The 16072-nt window shown below is 41.7% G+C and overlaps 1 protein-coding gene across 3 annotated transcripts in view; it reads left to right on the top strand.

Annotated features, from left to right (window-relative positions):
• Window positions 1-16072, top strand: part of CPNE8 (copine 8) — a 961735-nt gene that overhangs the window by 215045 nt on the left and 730618 nt on the right. For 2 of the 3 annotated variants that reach the window (XM_085654090.1, XM_085654091.1), the window contains exon 3: window positions 13843-13889. The exons of the other annotated variant lie outside the window; for it this stretch is intronic. In XM_085654090.1, coding sequence (XP_085510216.1) covers window positions 13843-13889 — 47 coding nt within the window. The remainder of the gene's footprint in view (window positions 1-13842; window positions 13890-16072) is intronic. 3 annotated transcript variants of the gene reach the window in all.

Below are 16072 nucleotides of genomic sequence, written 5' to 3'. Positions count from 1 at the left end.
AAATATTCTCTCCACAACCATTTATCTTTTTATAAAGGAGCACTCACACTGGTCTGAAATCCAGGGGTATATCTCTATGTATATATTTGTTGAACAGCATATCAAATTTCTACATTTACATACAAAACAACAATAGAAAAAGATTTTTTTTTATAATACAAATAACATTAATACACAAAATTATATACGGGTAAATTGAACATACATAAACGATCAAATAATGTCTTTTATCTCAAAAACAGAATCCTTGTTGCTCTAATCTTTTTGGGGCTGCGAAAAACAACTTTTTCAAAACCACTATGGGTCGCAACCCGTGTCGTCAAGATAACCCTTATATCAACACCAATCGGGGTAATAATGAGTCTCTACCCCTTTTCCTATATTAGATGATGTTGTAAAGTTCCTTTTTATAAGAGTCAAGAATTGTCATGGCTTCTTTTATCTGTCAAGCCGACGCGTTTCAGCCCTTTTCATCTGGGCCACATCAGGACTGGGGGCTGAAAGGAAACTTAAAACACAAAGAAGTACGATCCTTCATATATACATATGCACATCTATACATATGCACATCTATACAGATATATACAAGCTACTACTCATAGGAGATTTACGAAAACCTTCAGTGTTACACCTCTGGTATAACTACACCAGATTATTTCTGTGGATAACAAACGAGCATACAGAAGTATAGACACCATATCTTCCTGTCTGACCACCATGTTAATCTCACCCAATGGAGTGATGTGGAAAAGTAAAAGGTTGTGTCAGAGAAACGAAATAACTACTGGATTAGTTAGGGATAATCTAAAATGAATACCAAGAAAAAGCAAACAAATCCCCAGACACTAGTATACACCACCAAACGTGTCATAATACATTTAAATTATAAAGTGCAAAATACAACCCAAGTATACACAGACAACTAAGAAAAACTTCTAACCTTCGTGACTTGCCAGTAATACTACATTTATCTGGACACAGTAAACTGAAAACTGTACCAGGAATGCTAGATCACTCTTATAAGGAGTAAATCTGGAGGGACATAAAAATACTTATCAGGGTCTATATGAAAGGTGACTGTAACAAAACTACAACTGAGTTCCAGATTACGATGCTCAAAGGACAGCAAAAGAAACCCCCATTTGTACCTACTTGTAAAGGGGGAATGATGGAATGGGCACTCCTTCGCTGGTTCGGGGGAGAAATCACTAATAGCAACTTGCCTGGTTTCGAATTAGAGCCTCGGCGAAATCTGAAAGAAAAGCACGCACCGGAATTATAAATCTGGGCGGCTCAGCCCATGCCTATGCGGGCATACTAAATATATACATCAGGTTAGCGAAGGCTTACCAGAGAAAAGAATTCAAAACCAGCGGGTCCTGTCCGTCCAAAATGCTTCAGGCGCCGAACAGCGCGTAACGCGGATGAAAACGTAACCGCGTAATGAACATTCCGTGAAAATGTATACTGAGAACAAACTCAGACTCACTATCTCGGTGGTAGTGATTCCATATCCTACATATGAAAGACAGACTCTGATCCTCACTATCTTTCGTAAACATAATTAAGAGAAGGTAACAAATCAAATAAACTTCCAGAGAAAATAAAAATAAAAAGCGAAAGAGGCACTAAAAAGAAAATCAATATTGTGAGTGAAAATAAATGAATAAAAATACCAAAAAAAACTAACACCCAGGGTTGTAGTCGCTCTATGTTACCCCTCAAAATCTCTGTTGATGCCAAAGCATCATAGTCGTCCAACATATATCATGTGGTGACACCAAGATTAATTTCTTTTTAAACATGGCATGCATCATGCCACTAAATTAACAACCATTATCGAACCCTTCTTAGATGTATATCTCATCACACTGTTAACTATTACAGGGAAAGGTATATTTACATCATCTATCCAGGCAACAAAACAACGATAGAGTACTACCACTTCAAATTATATCTAACGCAGACTGATCTACAGAGTAAGCTACAGAGTGAACTCTAGGCTAGTTACATAGCCATTCATTGTTGTATCAAGGCCCAAATTTCGTCCCTATCATTGAGGCCTGTAGTTGCTGTGTGGTATTTTTCAAAAAGTCTAGCTTAAAGTCTAATCAATCTTGCCTGTATATTCTCTTGGGTGACATTTTGTAGTGTAATCAACACTGTCCATAGAATGCCATTTTCAGTATGGCCATGGTTGTAATAGTGCTCTACTAGGGGAGCTCCTGGAGTCTTACACTTTATCCGTGATTTATGTTGGAGGATTCTATTCTTTATCGGTTGTGTCGTTTGCCCGATATAGTGCCTATTGAATGGGCATTTTAAACAGTAGATAACGTCCTTAGTGTTACAATTAAAGAAAGTTATTCGAATGTGTTGTTGTCCATTGATTGTAACTTCTTTTGAATGTGCTGTGAGTGCGCACGCGAAGCAATTTTGGCACCTATAATGTCCCACCACTGGTAGTAGACCTAGCATTCCTCTCAGATTCTGTCTCTTTTCTGCTGGTTGAGCAGCTTTTACTAGTTGTTGCCGAAGATTCTTTCGTTTGCGGAATGCAAAGAGCGGTTTTGGTAATCCTAAATTGTTTATCATCCTCCAGTTATTCAGGATATCTTTTTGACTCTGTTGGCTTTCAGATTATATGTGAGTACACATGACATTTGCGTCATTTCATATCTTTCTTTAGGTCCTGCCTCGGTGTATACCAGGCTCTTTTAAGAGAAGTTTTGACTAACTTGCGGGGATATCCTCTGTTTAACAGTTTGTTCTTTAGTACTTCTGCATTAGTGAAGTAGTTGTTTTTATTTGTACAATTTCTCCGTATTCTCAAGAATTGCCCATATGGCAAATTTTCTTTGAGACTTCTTGCATGACCACTAGAGAAGTGTAACAAGGTATTCCTGTCTGTCGGCTTAGTGTATAAGCTGACTTCTAGGACACCGCTATTGGTTTGTACCCAAACATCAAGGAAGTTGATCTTATCTTTATTACTTGACGCCGTGAATTTACGGTCAGCCAATCTCATATTCATATTCAACCAGTTATGAAACTGTGTCAAGGTCTCTTCTTTGCATTCCCATATCATAAAGATGTCATCTATATAGCGACACCAATATTGAATACAGGTTTTATAAGGATTGGTGTCGCGAAATAGTATATTTTGTATCTTTTTTTTGTATGTAAATGTAGATATTTGATCTGCAGTTCAACAAATATATACATAGAGATATACATCTGGATTTCAGACCAGTGTGAGTGCTCCTTTATAAAAAGATAAATCGTTGTGGAGAGAATATTTCTCTATTGAGGGACTAATTAAGGTTTTCCTTCAAGTTTACAAAGCTTTCTTTGATTAATTCCACCGCATCATTTTTGTTTCGTGTTGTGTATATTGCCAAGATGTGGGTGGAGGATTAGGGCACACCCCCTTCTTATTGAAACACTTCGAACCTTAGGGCATTAGTCTTCCCTACTGTCAATCAGCAGTCATAGACCCACTATTCAAGACACTGGAGCAAGGTAGCAAAGCATTTTATTTTGTTAAAAGTAAATATTATACACATATATTGTATATGGTTGATTACAGGAAGTGGAGCGATGCTCTCATGCCCCAAAGGAGGAACCGCCCCTGCTGACTCTAATTAGAGTGTGGGGGGGACATGAAAAATGGTGGTGCCCCTGTTCTGCCAAGACCTTAATGAAGCCCTAAGTGTACTTCTAAAAATTTCCATGGCACCATAAATATTGATATTGGGCATCTTCAGCCTTTGCGGGGACAGATCCACAAGTATCCAGTCACGGAAGTCATAGGAAACCTCAACAACTTAGGATGCAGCGATGTGCCCACTTATAAAGCTGGCGATAGCCTGAGCTTTGTGTGTATGCACAAGGAAATAAATCAAGAGCTGCAACTGTGGTTAAACTATTCACCCATGTCACTTTAACTAATCTCTGTGAAATACATCTTGCATAGCCACTGTAAAACAGAATCAGGATCCAGACCAGGCAGTTGAAGTATATATGAATGGCAAACACTCAAAAGACCTTCCTTAAAGTTTGAAGGTCAGTTGTCGATGAGACAAACCCTGGCGAAATGTAAGATGTCCTTCACTGCAACATTTTGGCTTTGTTTAATATGCTCATATACTTCAAACAGATCAAAATGAAGTCAGGGTGCAAAGCTTTGGGGAGAGAAGTTGGCCTAATGGCTAGGGTGGTCGGCCTCGAATCTGTGGAACTGGGTTCGAGTCTCGGCAATGACGCTGAACATCCTGTGATTTAGGGCAAATCACTTAATCTCCCCGTGCCCAACAAAAATGAATGTGTCCTCATGTAATGCAACTGGTGCTATGTAAAGTGCTCTGATACCCAATTCGGGTCAAGTTTGCGTTATATAAAACTCCGTAAAGAAAAAAAGAAAGCATCCAACAAACGACAGTTCTGTTTTTAAAGACATAAAAGGCCCAAGTGGTCTGGTTAGACGGAAAGAGTACAGACAATGGTACTACATGGCTTTCATGCTTTCAGGAAGATCATACCATTGTCCATGAAGCTACCAACCAGTCGACAGAAATCATAAGCATCATCAGATTGACTAAACTTTAGTCTCTGAGAAAACACTAAAAGTGAACATCTTAATTTCATTGTTAGATAGAAACGAAGCTATACTATGAACATTGAAACATAGAGTAGGTGTCTTAATATGCGTGTCTGAGGCAAACCCAAAGAAAGAATTCCTAGGGTAGGACTTTAAACTCCATAGCGAACTGTAAGCCCCTCATTATGAGTAGCCCAGAACAGTATCCCCAGAAGGGAGATCTCTCCTGGCCATTCAATGTCTCTAGACCGTTTTTCCAGGCTTAAGATCAGAGGATTTGGCCCTGTGTGTGGTGCTGTTGTTGGTTGTGGGCAGCTGCTTCATTTGGCCCCTGCCCACCCTGCTCCTGCAAATTGGGCGAGCTGCAAATGCTCTTTCCAGTCACCTGACCTGCTCTTCTCTCCCATTTGCATGACTGGCCTATATAAAGCTCTTGCAGCCATTTACCACCTGTTTCAAACAGGTAGTAAAAATATGCAGATTTGGGCCTGTTATTTCACAAGGAAAGTGAAAAAACCCAAAGTGATTTGCATCCAAATTTTCGGGGTCATGCATGTTTTTCCTTATTCAGGGGAAGTAACGTGTGTTACTACAGTCCTGGAATCTTCACAGATTCACATGAATGAATGAATGAAGAAGCACTTGTAAAGCGCCTGGTTACCCAAAGGCATCCCAGCGCTAAGGAAAACACCAAACCAAAATCATAACGTATCAGGGAAAGAGAAACGTTTTTAACTGTTTACGAAAATGATGGTAATTAGCTTGGGAGCGGATGTGGAGGGGAATAAGATTCCAAAACTTGGCAACACTATATGAAAACAGGCGGCCTCCACTTCTTGTTCGTTTGATTTTTGGGACTGTTAAAAGTATTTACCCTCTGATCTTAGGACTCTTTTAAGCTGGTAGGGAAGAATCATGGCCTGAATCAACGGGGATCCTTTTCCCGCCAGTTCTTTAAGTGCAATGCACATAGCCTTAAATTGAATCCTCTCTTGGATGGGAAGCCAATGTAATGAGGCTAAAGCAGGTTTGGCTGAAAATCGTTTAGGAACATTTAAAAGCAGCCGGGCTGCACAATTTTGAACAGTCTGTAATATTTTACTGGTGGACAATGGAGCTCCAAGATACATAGCATTCGCATAATCCAGTCTTGATAGGATTACTGCTTGTACTAACAGTCTTCTGGCCAGAAAGGGTAGAATGGGGAGAATTTTCCTGATCATCCGCAGAAGGCCGTAGCAGGTGCCAGGCACCTTCCGCGCCTGTTCCTTGAAATCTAGGTTGGCGTCCAGTACGACTCCTAAGCTTTTTATAGACTTTTTCGGAGTGGGGGGGGGGGAGGTGGGGGGGTCCTAGGCTGTTAGGCCACCAAGAATCTATATTGAGGGTGCCGCATTGCCAAGAAGCATTATTTCTTTTTTAGCTCCATTGAGCTTCAAATATGAAGTATCCATCCAGCTAGCCACTTTTTCTAGACAAGAGGCAAGGGCCCCTCCTGAGTTATCTTTTTTGTTCAGTGAGACGACTAGCTGAGTATCGTCTTCATAGGTGACAATCTGCACCCCAAATGGGGTGGCTATATGTGCCAGAGAACTCAGGTAGACGTTGAACAGGGTGGGGCTTAATGCAGATCCCTGAGGGACTCTACAGGTAAGGGGTACTGGTTTGGAGATACAGTCTTCCTCAAAAACCGAAAAAAAACTCTGTCTTCTAAAGAAGATTGCAGCCATTTCAGTGCCATTCCTTTAACTCCAACATCTCGAAGTCTGCTGATCAGGAGCAAATGGTTGACTGTATCGAAGGCTGCACTAAGATCTAATAAAATAATTGCAGTGCAGCCTCCGTAGTCAAGAATCTTCCTGGTTTCCTCCTCTACCAACAGGAGAGCAGTCTCAGTGCCCTGCTATGATCTGAAACCTGTTTGTGAGAAATGGAGCAAGTCATTCTTTTCCAAGAAGCCCGAAAGGACAGAGTTTACATGCTTCTCAGCAATTTTACTTATGCCAGGAAGCAGGGAGATAGGTCGATAGTTCGCCCAATCTTCCGGATCTAAGTTGGGCTTCTTTAGCAGAGCCTTAACCATTGCCCGTTTTCACAAGAGAGGCACAGTTCCTGTGAGAAAGGAGGCATTAATCAGGTCAACTAAGACTGAGGAAATGGTCTTTTTGATCTTATAGAGAATAGTAGGCGGGGCTGGGTCAGAGGGTGAAAAAGATTTAAGATGGGTTAGGATTTCTACTAAAGAATTCTGATTCAATAGGGGAAATTCCTTCAATGAGACCTGTTCCTTTATTGGATCAGTTTCATGTACCAGCTGCTTGTCATGAATCATTTCATGCTTGAATCATTTCATGCTTGAATCATTTCCCGTCATTGAAATGGAAGCCCCCAGTACATTAAAATAGCAATATACCGTTAACAGAAACCAGAAAAAAATGCCCTAAGTGGCTTTAGTTTTGTAACATATCCAAGTTGTTTGTTAAAAGAGACTAAAAATAGGTTTCAACCAATGAGAATGCCCTACCCTTTAGAACACTCGTGAGAGAAGCTCCAGCCCTTCAGATTTTCTACCTCACGTCTGTGCTAGGGAGTCTCCACTGAGCTGTGCTCAGTTCCTTCACTCTACTGCTACTCCAAGGTCTTTATCAACCATTTTTTCTCCTCATAGAGCAGTTTTGGACTTATAGTCCCTTCATCTTCAATCTTCAGTTCTTTTCTCCTGACTTTACCATGTCAGATAAGGAAAATAAAAGTCTCTTCAGAGCTTGTGCTACCTGCTCCAAGAAAAGGCTTCATACTGATGATCCTCACAAAGACTGCATCTATTGCCTTTACCCCAATCACAAGGCCAAAAAAATTGAAGGTATGTCACACTTTTTCCACCAAGGCATTACGAGACCGTGAGGTGCACCTTCTAATTTGGCTTTAAAAGCTAAAATCAAGGAAGGGCCCACTTTCCAGTGATGACAGTGATGAAGCATCTTCGTCTTCAAGAGGATCACATAAAAGGGAGAGACCCCCTCACACTCACTCCTCAATTGAAGGCCCCAAAAAAGCCTTCAAAAAGAAAGCTCTTGGGTCTTACAGGTGCAACTCTTTAAAATCTCCTCACAAAGAGGAAAATTAGATTAAAGAGTGTTATTCTGCAGACAGCTTGCTAAAAACACAGATCTGAGCCTCCTACATCACCATCTCAGGTGATGCATGTTGTTAAAAAGCCGTCTTCTGTACCCCGAGTGGAAAAATGGACGACGAAAAACTTACAGTAGATGAAAAAATCCTCATCGTCGTCAATGCCTCTTGCCATCGACCGGCCCTCAGTGCCGATTTACAAAGGGACTTCGTCAACAGGTTCCATCCAACCATCGACGCCACTGCCGGTGACACCGCCGTTGTCCACTGGCAGCTACACTTCCACTGATGTCGGCAACGATGCTGACTTCCTCGTCGGCGCCTTTATTGACTACATCTCTATCGGCGACTTCATCAATGACGCCATCGATGATCCGGTCAACGTGGGAAAAATTAGCAAAAAACAGTGAACAAGGCAGATTAAGACACTTAACACCAGAACTCACCTCTCCCAGTAAGTTGACACCATTGGTTCCATCATACCTACTGGAAGAACAGGATTTAGGTGAGGATAGTCCATTCGGATATGCGCACAGTCCATCAGAATTGCAGATGAAATGCCAGGAAGATGACTATGAAGAGGAATATGAAGATCAACATTATTTTGATCCTTAAGAGCAGTATTGCCTACCTTACCAGGAGGAGAGGGTCTGCAAGGCATCTTCGTTGATCGCTGACTTACAATTCATGTCAGACTATAGGACAAGTTTTTCACCGCGTCTCCTCCTGCTGAGCAACCTGCATTACCACCTCCACCACTCTCTATTCCTCCATCCACTCCGCAGTGGAATCCTACTTTATTTGCTACATCTACTCACCATTCACCTCAACGTTCTCTCCAACAAGATCCTGTGACCACTGACGATGACCATGAAGAGGGAGAACTTAGAGACCCGCACCAGGAATTAAATGACTATCTCATACCCACACCATCCTCTTCATCACCAATTCCCATTGATTTTCCACTGGAGGATATTGGTAGATTCCTTATCTCGGTTAAGAGAGCTGCCAAACGTTTTGATTTACCGATGCCCCCTTCTCAAATTAAATCTTTCCTATATGACTTTAAGGAGCCTTTTAGGAAATCTTTTTGAGCTGTGCCCATTGTTAGCTATATCTGGGAGGAAAGCCTCAAAGTCATGAAGGCTCCAGCAACAGCAACTTCAGCCCTTACTTGACTAGAGAAGAAATATAAGTCCTCAGATGACACTCCTTCTTGTCTTGTAGATCACCCAAAGCCTTATTGTGTTGTCTCGCAGGCTGCGTAGAGGAAGTCAAAGAACCTGTCGGCTCCAATAACAGCGCCTCTGTTTAAAGAAGGCAGATGCCTCAACAATGCAGGGAAGAGATTCTCTTCGATGTCACCACTCATGGTCACAGCGGCCAATGCTCTTGCAGTTTTGGGGCGTTATGATTGTCAAATGTGGTACGACCATGTGGCATACTTATATCAACTTCTGGAGGACAGTAAAACAGAGGCTAAAAAAATCCTTGAGGAAGGGGAGCAGATATCCTCAGAAATTATTGGTTGAACCATGGATATTGCCACCACAGCTTTTAGACTGCTGGCAGGCGCAGCCGTCTTGCACTGACAAGGCTGGCTCAGGGCTAGGTCTTTCCGACCTGAGGTCCAGAACAAGATCCTTGACCTCCCTTTTGATGGAGAGGCCATGTTGATGAGGCCCTTCAGGCTATCCAGATAGACACCGACACTCCAAAGTCGTTGGGGTGCTTCAGTATTGGAAGATATCCTCTAGGTGAGCTTGAGGAAGGGCTCTTCCACCATAAAGTGGAGGATGCCAGCAATATCAGAATCCCTCTTTCACCTCCTCCTCTCAGCCCTACTGTCAATACACTCAGCATCAACCACCACCAGCAGCGTTCAGCAGATCTACCCCAAGAGGCAGAGCAGTACGACTGGGAAAGGATTCCTCTCGTCATCAATGACAACCGTCATGCTCTGGCTTTATTCCCTTTTCCTTCACAAGTCAACATAGGGGGAAATAATTAAGCACACCTCCAACACTGGCGGAAACTAACTATGGACCAATGGTTCCTCAACCTCATTCATTTTGGCAATACTCTAGAGTTCTTAAGGTTCCAGCCCATACTCCTCCTCAGTCAAAAGTGGTGAAACATCTGCATCTCCTGCTTTTAGAAATCCTTATAATGCTGGAGCAAGGAACAATATAATTGGTTCCTGCGTCACAGAGAGGAAAGGGGGTTTACTCCCGTTTAGTTTTGGTCCACAAAATATTCAGACAATGGCGACCTATGACTTGAGGGCTCATAATACCTACATAAAGAAATAGTCCTTTGACATGGTCACATTGCAGGGCATTCTGTTGTTTCTAAATCCAGGAGATTTCATCCACCCTTAACCTACAAGACACATACTTACATATTCCCATTCATCCCTCTCACAGGAAGTATATGCGGTTCGCTATAGCCAGGAGCCATTATCAATCCAGTGTCCTACCGTTTGGCCTAAAGTCTCCACTGAGGATATTGACGAAATGCTTAGCTATGGTAGCAGCTTTTGTAAGAAAGCAACTACATCAGGTGTTTACCTATTAGACAACTGGCTGATCAAAGCACCATCCATCACTGCAGCTCAGACATCCACGACAGCTTGCAAAAGCTATTCACCAGATTGGGCCTTACCTTATATAAAGAAAAATCAGTCTTGCAGCCTTCCAAAAGCAACACCTTTTTAGTGGCAATCCTGGACACAAATCTTAACAAAGCTTTCCCCCCAGAGAGAGAGACAGTTAAAGCTGATGTCTCTGGCTCAACTAATCCAAAAAAGAAAGTCTCTTTCAGTTCGCCGTTACAAGTCTTTCCTGGGGATGATGTCACCCTGCATCCCTCTTATTCCTTTCTGCCGTCTCAGAAAGCATCTTCTCCAAGAGACATTAACACACAATGGCTGCAGGCGAAGGGAACCTTTGACAATCTATTATCAATGACAGCAGCAATGGTTCAACCCATATCCTGGTAGACCCAGCACAGGAATATTTCAATTGGTCTCTTTCGATACCACTCCCTTTCCTCTCTTAATTACCACCAATGCCTCCCTGGACGGATGGTGAACTTTTCTTCAAGATCTGCAAGTCTGCTGCCCATGGCAAAAACATCCGCACTTCCACATCAACTTATTAGAGCTCAAAGCAGTGCATCCAGACTTACAGGCTGGATGCACTGCCAACTTACCAATAGTAAAGAACTCAGTGGTTCTAGTCTGTACGGACAACATAACCATGATGCACTACATCAACAAGCAGGGAGGCACCAGATCTCACCTTCTCTCTCAAGAGGCGCACTGCATCTCAGAGTGGGCAATTCACAACAGAGTATCCTTAGGAGCAGAACACCTTCATAGCAACCAGAACGCAACAGCAGGCACTCTCAGAAAGCTGATGTCGTCATGCAAAAAATGGGAATTGGATCAAACAATTCTCAACAAATTCTTTCTCCAGTGGGGCAAGCTAAGTCTTGATCTTTTTGCATCACCAGAAAACAAAATAATGCCGGTACTTCACCATCCAGGAATTTGGGTGAATGTATTTTTAATGGAATAGTCAGGTGTTTTTGCCTACGCCTTGCCTCTAATTCACCTCCTTCCAAGGCTGCTGACAAAGATGAAATCAGAACTCTGCGGAATCATCCTAACAAACCCTTCATGGCCATGCCTGCCTTGGTACACAGAACTCCTCCTTTCGGAGAGGCATCACATTCTCTTGGATCCCATTCCATCCCAGGGCCAAGTGCTGCATCAGGATCCAAAATCACTTAATTTAGCAGCCTGACTCCTGAGCACCTTGAGTTCGCACATCTAAACCTTCCAACCGAATGCAGAGAAATTCTCTCTAATGGCCTCGCACAGAGCACTAACCACACCTATTGACTGAAGTGGAAGCAGTTCTGCGTTTGGTGTCAGGAGTCAAATGTACATCCTTTCTCCTCCTCACCTCATGAAATTCTTCATTACCTCCTTCTGTTGGCGAAATCCGGATTGGCTCACACCTCCATGAAAGTCCATCTAGTAGCGATATCTCGCTTTAGAAGGTGTTTGACATTGCGTTCTTTATGGTCAGCTAGAATTATTAAACAATTCTATAAGGACTTTTTAGAATTTTTTCACCAGTCAGATCTGCTCCACCACTCTGGCAGCTCAATGTAGTCCTATCACAGCTCATGAGGCACCCATTCAAGCCTATTCACAAAGCTGATCGCAAATTCCTCTCATGGAAAGTTGCCTTTCTTTTGGCATTGACATCGCCTGTAGGGTTAGCGTGATTCAGGCACTAACCATACAAGAACCATTTCTACAGTTTAGGGATGACAGAGTGGTTGTGAACACCAACCCAAAGTCCATACCTAAGGTTCCTTTGGACTTTCATTTAAATGATCCTCTCATCCTCAAAACCTTTTTTTCCACAACCTGCAACACTAGCTGAAAGAGCTCTTCATTCGCTGGATGTTAAAAGACGTTTGAAATGTTATCTTCTGAAAACCAAGAATTTTTGTAAATCTACTCAACTCTTCGTGGCCTATAGTGCTCCAAGAAAAGGTTATCCTCTTTCCAAGCAGAGTATTGATTTTTGGATTTCCAGTCCCATTTGATATAGCCATCAAGCAGTAGGAAAGCCACTTTAGGCTCCAATGCGCGCTCATTCTACCAGAGCCATTTCAGCATCAACCGCTCTGTTTGCTGGAGTACCGATCCTGGACATCTGCCAAACAGCTACCTGGGAAAGCGCACAAACCTTCATTAGGCATTACTGCTTGGACTCCACGGTCCACAACGACACAGCAGTAGGCCAGGTGGTGCTGCATAATCTTTCTCATTGATGGTAAGCTTCCTCCTTCTCCACTTTTTCCTTTTTCATTAAAATATGTACATTGTTTCCTCAATACTCTATTCTTTTTCTTGTATTTTATATCCTTATTACATGTAAATGGATGTTTGCTTGTTGATCTCTTTTTATTGTTTTAAAAATATGTTAAAAAAAGATGTTATAATCAATATTATAATGGTAATAATCAAAGAGCAAATGCATGCAAAAGAAAGAGTTATTGCAACAATGTGCTTTTAACTGCTATGTAATCTGATTCAAGCATCTGAATCTATGAAAGTTCTAGTACTGGAGTAATAAAAAAAGTTACTTATCTGTAACTGTAGATTGTGACCCACCCTCCTCCCCTGAGAAGCTCACTTTATTGTTTTTCAGAGGTGCATCTTCAACACCTGTGCTTTGAAAATCTGAAGGGCTGGAGCTTCTCTCAGGAGTCTTATAGAGGGTAGGGCATTCTGAATGGTTGAAACCTATATTTGGTCTTTCTTAACAAACGACTGGGATATGTTACAAAACTGAAGGGGCCTAGGACGCTTTTTCTAGTTTCTGTCAACATTATATTGCTATTTTAATGTACCGGGGACTCCTATCTTGATGATGAGGAATGATTCAAGCATGTGAATCCATGAAAGATTCCAATACTGGAGAACTTCAGTTACAGGCTCCTTGGCATCCCTGCACCTAAATCTGTAGCCCTCTTAAGGAGGGGTTAAGATTAAATGGAGTAATAATATGCCTGACGTTACATAGCATGTTGTGATCATCAAAGAACTTTTATACACCCCACCATCAATTTGGACCACTATTTGCTAGCAGTGATTGTTTTATCTTGCTCTCCTTCTCTTTACTAACCCATTAATAACTATGCACCACACCATTAAGTAAGACACACCAAATCCCAGGATTTTACCTCAGTAACCCATGTTTACCGTGGTTTGTTCAACCTAACTACTGATCAGATTGTACTGAAACTGTGGCAAGTTAACCACTCCCAGCACATGCTCTGTAACTGGTAAGAGAAATGTCTGTGCATTTCAAAACATCTTGCATAATCATATTTATAATAATTGTCATAATAATGCTATGATTCCTCAAAGCATAGTCATTTTGTGAGTAATACCTGCTGTGAGATCAGGACTTGCAATAGGTGTTCAGCAAGAATTGTACCTACGGTTTGTATGTTCCTATGGTGTGTGAGTGCTTTTGGTGTTCTTGCAGACAAATAATAAAAATTCATTGACTTTTTTGCAGTGTGTGTATTGTATACTCAGGCTATTGGAAACAAAGAATGGAGAGAGGTATGTACCATTTTCAGATCCATATGTGCTATAATATGCAATTGTTATTTTCTACAATTCTACATTAAGGGTCTTTCTAAGCTCAGAAGTGCAACGTTTTACTTATTGGTAGTATATTATTCCTATTTTCATGACGCAGCAGAACTAACACTATTAGTTGAGTTCTGTTTTTAGTAGAACTAACCATAATGGGCTTGTTATTTTGTGTTATTTGATATTGTGCCATTTGGTTGGCTACTGGGTAATTTCAAGATCTAAAGCAACTAATGGAAAATCAGATGGATCAAATTGTCATATTTTGACGTTTTGATTTTGTTTTATGGATGACTCGTAAAAATCAGATTAATGAAACATACATTTGAATACGTAGCTTTTATGATTATACATTCTTATCGCTAAACTCTGTCACTACTTAAAGAGACAACCTTATGTCTTTTATGGGTCAGTTCTGTTTCTCGAGTTTCGGAGACACAAAAAACAAAAGAAATAAAACACATATCTAAATCGATCACCTATAACCTGTACGCCAGTGTGCTCTATCTTGCGTAACAGAAAGAAGAAACAACCCTACCCATGAACCAAACCCCTTTCTCCCCCGTTGCCCTCCCGCTCATACTCCTATAGTGAAACAATTGGTAAATCGCTGGCTATCCACCTAGCTGTATAGGCCAAAGGATATCAGTGAGTTGTCCCCAAAGTGTCCATCCCAATTGCTCAGCAGCATTTGCTTTCAGAGACTCTCTGCATGGTAATATCTGATGTAGCAACTTAAGATAGCTAGGGCATGTCAACTGATTGAATTAAAATGATAGGAGATTAATTTATGGTGCCCATAACTCCTGGTATGTCTCTGTTTTATTCTCTGCATAAAAAGTTATCTTTTCCACATCTTATGTTGCCAGGTTGAAAGTGTTGGAATCCTGTCTGATCCCCACAAGAAGAGGATTGCCTGCTGTGCCACCCACAGTGCTAAAGCGATTTGTTGGCCTTTTGGAGATTTTAACGAGTGATGTTAATTGAATTGAATGCAACCGAATATGACATAATCTGGGAAGTGGAGGACCTGAGCATCGAAAAATATAGCATTATTATCTAGGATCTTCTCCCAATACTGAGTCAACCTCAGGCAATTCTATAACAAATGTAGTAGTGACCTGGTATCCCCACAACCTTGCTACGGTCAGAGCACCATTTTTGGACACAGGCAGGGGTCAGGTACCACTGTGTAGCTATCTTGGTGGCTGTTCATTTACTAGAAGTGTTTTGTGCAGTGTAGTGTGCATGGTAGACAATATCCTCCCACTCCTTGTATGTGAAAATCCAACCTAATTTTGAATGCCAACATTTCTGACCTGAATTTTTCTTTTGTGGTGGGGGCAGTGCTAATAGAGTGTATAGTTCAGACACTAAACAGCTGTTTTTATCTTTCACGTAAATCAGTTTCTCAAAGTGCATGAATTCTGTTTGTGCGTGTGGTCTAACGGAGGGGTGAGATACCCACTGTCTAATCTGAAGGTATTGTATGCAATCTGATTCTACAAGTCCGTATCAGCTTTCAGTCTGTTGAATGGGAGAGTCCCTTCTGTATCAAGCATGTTTCTGATTCTCTTGCAACCAGTTTGTCGCCAGTGTATGAAGCTGTTTGGATGTAGGCCCACGGTAAAGTCTGGGTTGTCGAAAATCGGTGTAATCGGGGATGGATGGGATGTTAACTTCCTGCGGACCACTACTCTGTCCCAGACTGCCAGAGTGGCTCGAGAAACAGGTGCAGTGTATAGACTCTATGTCCTATGTTTCACAGGCAGCCAAGAGCCTTCCAGATATGTATGCCTGCATAGCCTGATTCAACAAGCATTAGTGTTTCTCCACTTCCGTGTGGCCCCACTCCACTATGTAGTGCATCTGCACTACTTAATAATATTGAGTAATATTGGATATGCCTAGTCGCCCCTCTCTGCCACCAGTCTATGGATCAGCTTATGGTGTATGCATATTTTTTCCCATCTCACAAATATTGATTCATTTCTGTCTGCAGTATCTTCAAAGAGTTGTGGGGAGGGGTCAGTGGAAGAGACTGGAACAACAATAATACTTTGGGCAGGACAGTTATTTTTAAGGACGCTATACGACCCCACCAGAAGAGCCGATACTGGTGCCATAAGGCTAGATAGGATTTCAATTGT

This window comes from Triturus cristatus, chromosome 4_1 (genome assembly GCF_964204655.1).
Source record: "Triturus cristatus chromosome 4_1, aTriCri1.1, whole genome shotgun sequence".
Taxonomy (NCBI): Eukaryota; Metazoa; Chordata; class Amphibia; order Caudata; family Salamandridae; genus Triturus; species Triturus cristatus.
This window is presented reverse-complemented; position numbering and strand designations above follow the sequence as displayed.